General features: G+C 35.1%; 1 protein-coding gene across 1 annotated transcript; it reads right to left on the bottom strand.

Moving 5' to 3' along the window:
* Positions 1 to 213: 213 nt before the first annotated feature.
* On the bottom strand, positions 214 to 1,996 carry LOC21389056 (glucan endo-1,3-beta-glucosidase). The gene is made up of 2 exons (XM_010102943.2): positions 1,875 to 1,996; positions 214 to 1,240 (listed from the first exon to the last, which is right to left on the bottom strand). The coding sequence occupies exons 1-2, from the start codon at positions 1,963 to 1,965 to the stop codon at positions 306 to 308; spliced, it is 1,026 nt and encodes a 341-aa protein (XP_010101245.2). The 5' UTR covers positions 1,966 to 1,996; the 3' UTR covers positions 214 to 305.
* Positions 1,997 to 6,621: the final 4,625 nt, after the last annotated feature.

Below are 6,621 nucleotides of genomic sequence, written 5' to 3'. Positions count from 1 at the left end.
AGACTCAACCAAACAATCTAACATTACTAAAAAAGAAGCAAAATTCTGTGGTAGATATGACCTGTATAGAACACAGTTTTGAACTGTGCCTATTCGTAATCCTAACAAAAAAAAATGCAATATACTATTCATAGGACTTGTTTACCTCCTTAAAAGCAATAATTGCACAGATTCACTACATATGCTTGTTGTCAATTGGAATAATTGGAAAATCACTTATTTTTCATTTCTTTGCATAGAAGAAACATTGCCATGTAGTGGAATACAAAGCACTTTTATTTAAGATTAATACTCTACATCTATAATTAACTGAAACTCAGTTGGTATTTGGGCTGTTTGTCTGGTGAGAAAAGACCATAATGTTGCTCCTGGGCACCATCCTTTTGGTTCTCATTAAACATGGCAAACAAATAAGTCTCTATAGGTCCTTGAGGCTTCTTTGGAGTCCCGCCCTTCACATGAGCAATCAAATTCCTATAATATGTGCCTGCATTATTAGTGGTTGCTGCCGAATCACCCTCTGATGGCCAACCACTCTCGGACACCACAATCTTCACATCGGGTGCCTTAACTTTCTCCAGAGCCGCGTACAGAGCATCCAACTGTGCATCAAATAAGTTTTGGTAGCCCGTACCATTTGATGACCCTTTTGAGTTGAACAAAGCATATTGAAGGTCAATTGAACGGTCACCAGTATAGGCAAAGTAAGGGTACACATTGGCAAGAAGTGGTGACCCATTTTGTGTTAGGAAATTGGCAATTGGCTTGATGTATCCCTTTGCAGCGTCGCTAAATGCACCATCATTCGGAGGGTAAGACTTGCCCAGCAAACTAGTGTCTATGGATGTTGAGACCTTGATTTTGCCTTGTAAGCTGGCAGAGTTTATGGCGCTTTGAACGTTTTTCATGGCGGGTAGGACGAAGTTGGCCTCACCGTCACCGGGGTGGATTTCGTTCCCGACAGCGATGTACTTGAAGCTGACGCCGGAGGAGAAGGAGACTATGTTCCTCTGGACCCAATCAGAGGCGGCTCCGGCGTCGGTGAGGGATTGTAGCTTTTCATTGGTGACATCAACGATGAGTTCAATGTTGGAGCCTTTTAGGGCTTGTAAGGTTGCTTGGTCTGGGGAGTAAATCCGCATCTTTCCAATGTTGTTGCTTTTGTATAGGTTTATCACTTCCGATTCAGTCGGCAAGTTGTTGGCGAGTTTCCCGTAACAGACACCAATGGATTGTGCACCTAACATAAGTGATGGTATAATTATCAGAATTAGCAACTCACACATTTTTTGTTTTATGACAAATTGAAAACCTAAGAGCGATCATTATGATTGGTAATATCAAGTGTTTTTTTTTATTGTAGTAAATAGTAGGTTTTGTATGCTATCGAAGAATAAAATTTAGAAACTAAGCAGCAAATATTGTGTATTAGAAACATATAAGATGAAATAACAACAACGACGATGGGGCAGTCTTGAGAGCAGAAGAGTCCGGAGAATATCGGCCGGGATTTCTGAATTTTTTGTCTAAAACGTACTATTACTTTCTAGACCCTAAAATTTGTGCTATTAATTTTTCTTTCCCACTTAAAATGTGTTATTCCTCTATTTCCGTAGTACATATATGTGTGTATGCATACTAATACAAGAACATATATAAATTATGTGATTAATTTAAGATTTTTTTTTTTTGGAAGGAAGGGATTGACAATTGAATAAGAAACTGAACATGTTGTGAACTTTCTTTAGCTGCATGCACGTACTTTATAATTAGTAAAGTAATAATATATATATACAAGCAAAAGTATAAATCTCTCCTCACAATGATAGTGAGGAAAAGCCAAAGAGATCAGATTAGACAATTTGATTTATCACCTGATATCTCCGAGCTAAGAATTAGCAACCCAAGCAGGAAGAACATGGAAGTCATGAAGGTTTTGTGATCAGTTGTTGAAAAAGAAGCCATGAAGAGGTAATAACAGTTGATTAAATTCTACTTCTCAATGTTTCGATGCCCTAATTATCTAGCTTCCACCACTTTATATAGCCCGCAGATGTATATCTTGGAAACTTTTGCATCTCTAGAGTTTAAATCAGCAGGTCCTGTATGTTTTGATCAAACAAATTATGACACTCAAGCCTGTCAATCACTCCATGTGATGTGATAATAAATACATCGATGCGTGCATGAATCCCATAATATGATCAATCGGTCGAACACGTCGATTAGCATAATAGTCTTCTTGTCTGCGTCTCAAATTTCCTGCCAGAAAAAAAAAATGGTGTTATTGGAGTTTTTAATACGTCCAATGATTACTTGGTCCAGTATTATATTGGCAAATATGGTCCAGAAGCACTCGTGGCATATCTTTATCTATATCCAAAACCAACTCGCGTTGTCTAAGCTTGGGAGATTGGTCCAGAAAAAGGTTTAAGAGTAGAGAAGACTGACCCGGTTTCTCTCCCACTACAGGAAAGTAGAAAAAAATTGATCACCAATGTTATTCATTGCTTTCTCATCTTGCAGTACAACGTCAAAAGCCAGGCTTTTCCAGGATTGTACTGTTGGGAATTTCACGATAATTCCTAATAATTTTGGGTGGGCTGCATATTTAAAATAACAATTATATTATGCTATTTAATAAATGAGATAAATAGGTAGTCTAATTAGGATAATTCAACAAGACTTTTAATAAGATATGAGATTTTAAATGGATGTCCAATATTTATCTGATAAGGTTTAATGAGAGCTTAATGGAATAAGTATATAAGGATTTATAAATTATGATTCTCAATACGTTAAATCATTCAGTAATTTTCTCTCTTTTTTATCCAGGAAAAAAAATCTCATTAAGAGCTCTGGAGATTTAACTCAAAAAAACGATAGCCGGAGAACCAACTGTCAGTGATTTAGGGTGATGACTCTTGGGGTTTGTGAATATGGTGTCAAAATCATATGTATGTACATGTGCTTTTTAAGGAAGATCTTCTAATTACGTAAATGCAAATACCAACAAACGATGTCGTCACGTCGGCATGTTGTGTGTGTTTTTTTCCCCTCAATCACAAACAATGATATCCACACGTCGTTTGTTGATTCACATCGATCATGAGAAAATTCTTCTTGAATATATTTTCAATCAAATTTGGTAATAAGAAGAGGTTGAAGGCATCTTTGGGCCACGTACTCTTCATTTTGTTGGTGGATTTGGAAATTTGTAAATTTACGAAGGAAATGAGACTGGAAAAAAAAAAAAATTAGAGTTTGAAGAAATGTCCACAAGAACATCCCAAAATCAAGTGTGAAAACTTCATTCTATTTAGAAAATTCCATCAGTAGTATATAAAGTTGACCGGTAAACTCTCGCCAACAATTAGTTAGCTAACTGCATTAATTAACAACACGTCTAGACTTTTCATCTTTAGAGATTTCATGGAGAGATCAATAAAATCAATCTGAAATCCTAATCCTCTCGGCGATCTAAATACTATTTGGTTATTTACAGTCCGATTTTCTCCAAAAGTTATTTTGGTTCTTAATTAATTATCTCTTTACGTATGAAAGGCCTATTAACAAAAAAAAAAAAAAAAACTGCATGGCCGTTACAATGTTGTCACTGCTTGGCTTCTCACTTCTTTGCCTTGAAACATCAGGTCTCATTAGCAAAACTTCAAGTACCTTATTTTGATCTTTCATTCTTAAATTTTGTTTTTTAATTAAATAAATGTATAATACAAAAATATATAGTTGCAGAATCCTTAGGCGTTTGTTATGGAGGAACTGGCAACCGCAGACAACTTACCAAACGAGATAGAAACTGTAAGGTCCATTTCGTTTGCCAATTTGAGTTTTTAATTCGAGTTGAGATGTGACTTTATGTGAAAGCTTTTTTACTATAATAAAATAATTAAATGTGATTATTTATGATAGTTTTTTAATGTAGCAAAACTCAAATTCTATAAAACCTACGGAATAAAAAAGATGAGAATTTACGCTCCATACACATAAATTGTCGAAGCTCTGAGGGCTTGTTCATTTACATTTTTTGAGTTAACGTGACTTGAGTTCAGATTTTAAATTGAGTTAAAGTGTATTTGAATATGGTTTGAGTTGAGACTCTAATTTGAGTTTGTGTTTGGATGTGCACATTTTGAGTTATGGTTTGAATTGAGAATCTATTTCAATTTGTGTTTGGGTGTGTCAAAACTTGAATTTGTATTTGGTTAGTATTTTAATAAAAACTCAATAGTGATATAAAATTTTAATATGATATATGGGTGAGGTTTTATTCGTCTCTTCGTTGTGAATGCATAGAAAAAATCATCTCAATCGAAATTAAAACGAAAAAGTTACGACGTTTTTAAGAATAAAAAAATATTGTTCATTAACTTGAGTTTGACTTTAGGAACTTAAGTTGAAGGGGGAACTTAGAGCTTGTTCATTTGCACCCAAATTCAAAAAAATTTGAACTTAAGTTACAACTTTATTCAAGTTCATGTTCTTTTATAAAATTTAAGTATGAACTTGAGTTTGGTGCTAAAATCTTCAAAGCTTGTTCGGTTGCATTTTTGAGTTATGGTGACTTGGGTGTAGATCTTGAGTTGAATTTGAGTTATAATTTGAGTTAAAGTTGTAACTTGAGTTTGTGTTTGGATGTGCGCATTTGAGTTATGATTTGAATTGAGAATCTATTTGAGTTTGTGTTTGGGTGGGTCAAAACTTGAATTTGTATTTAAATAGTATTTTAATAAAAACTCAATGGTAACAAAAAATTTTAATAGGGTATATGGGTGGAGTTTTATTCGTCTCTTCGTTGTGAATGCATAGAAAAAAAATCATCTCAATCGGAATTAAAACGAAAAAATTATGACATTTTTAAGAATAAAAAAAACATTGTTCATTAACTTGAGTTTGAGTTTAAGAACTTGAGTTGAAAGGGAAACTTGAACTCAGATTTTAGCTCCAAACTCAAGTTCAAACTCGAGTTCAAACTCAAGTTCAAACTCAAATTTTACAAATGAACATAAACTTGAATAAAGTTGTAACTTGAGTTCAATTTTTTTTTTTTTTTTAGTTTTACTCTAAAAGAACAAGTTTTGAGTTCAAGTTCTCCCTTCAACTTAAGTTCCTAAATTCAAACTCATGTTAATAAACACTATTTTTTATTATTAAAAACGCCATAATTTTTTCGTTTTAATTCCGATTGAGATTATTTTTTTTTTCTATGCGTTCACAACGAAGAGGCGAATAAAACCTCACCCATATACCATATTGAAATTTTCCATCACTATTGAGATTTTATTAAAATATTATCTAAATACAAATTTAAATTTTGACACACCCAAATACAAACTCAAATAGATTCTTAATTCAAATTAAAACTCAAAATGTGCACATCCAAACGCAAACTCAATTTAGAGTCTCAACTTAAACCATACTTAAATACACCTTAACTCAAATTAAGATCTAAACTCAAGTCATCCTAACTTAAAAAATGTAAATGAACAAGCCCTTAAACTCATATTTTAACCCCAAATTCATGTTCAAACTAGTTCAAACTCAAATTTTATAAAAGAATATGAACTTAAATAAAGTTGTAACTAGTGGTGGAACTTCGGGCGACGGGCGTGCCTGAAGCCTGAAAAATTTCAGGCTCGGCGGACAGGCACCTATCGCCGCCCATCCAAGTAAATTTCCCAGGCTTGGGCTCGGGCAGCCCGAGAAAAAAACATTTCCCGCAGCCCGCCGCCAGTAGGGGGGCCGTGATCGCCGGCCGCCGCTTTTTTTTAAAATTTTTCCACCGTACTCGAATGCTCGACCCGAAGCCTGAATTTTGCCCGAATACCTAAAAAAATGGCTAGTTTGTTAAAATTTTATGCCCGACCCGAACCCGAAATCAACATAATTATTTGACTGTTAGCGCGAATTGCGCCCGAATTTTTGAATGTAACAGCTATTTATGCCCGAACCTGACCCGAGCCCGTTTTGCCTGACTCGAACGGCTCTATTTTTTACCATTGCCTGAGAAACCCAAAGCCTGACCTGACCCGCCGAATTTAATTTACTGTTAAAGCTGAATTGTTTAGGGAAATTTTTTTTTCAAGCTAAAAAATTTCTTATAAATACCCATCCTCCCTCAACCATTTTCCTCACCCAAAACTCTCATCCTCTCTTAATTTCTCTCAATCTCTCTCAAAATTTTCTTAATCTCTCTCAAATCTCTCTCGATCTCTCTTAATCTCTCTTAAAGCGCTCTCGATCTCTCTTATTTTTATAATGGATTCTTCTGGTTATGGTGGTGATATTCCTGTTGATGCCCAATTCAACATTGAAGAAGGGCAATTTCCTACTAATATTTTTCAAACGCAGGAATCGCAAACACCAAAAAGAGCTGCTGAAGAAACTGTAAATCCGAGCCGTGGTGGACGTACTAGAGGTCGTGGACCTCGTGGTCGTAATGATGGTGGGTGTGGAAGAGAGGCAAGCGCAAGTGCTAGTGCAAGTGTTGCAAGTTTCAAGAAGAAATGCAAGTGCACCTCAACAGTTTGGGAGCACTTCAACTCATTCAAGGAGGTCGACAATGACGGTAATATTAAATACATAGCTTAATACAAATATTGT

This window comes from Morus notabilis, unplaced genomic scaffold, assembly GCF_000414095.1.
Source record: "Morus notabilis unplaced genomic scaffold, ASM41409v2 Scaffold2693, whole genome shotgun sequence".
Classification (NCBI taxonomy): domain Eukaryota; kingdom Viridiplantae; phylum Streptophyta; class Magnoliopsida; order Rosales; family Moraceae; genus Morus; species Morus notabilis.
This window is presented reverse-complemented; position numbering and strand designations above follow the sequence as displayed.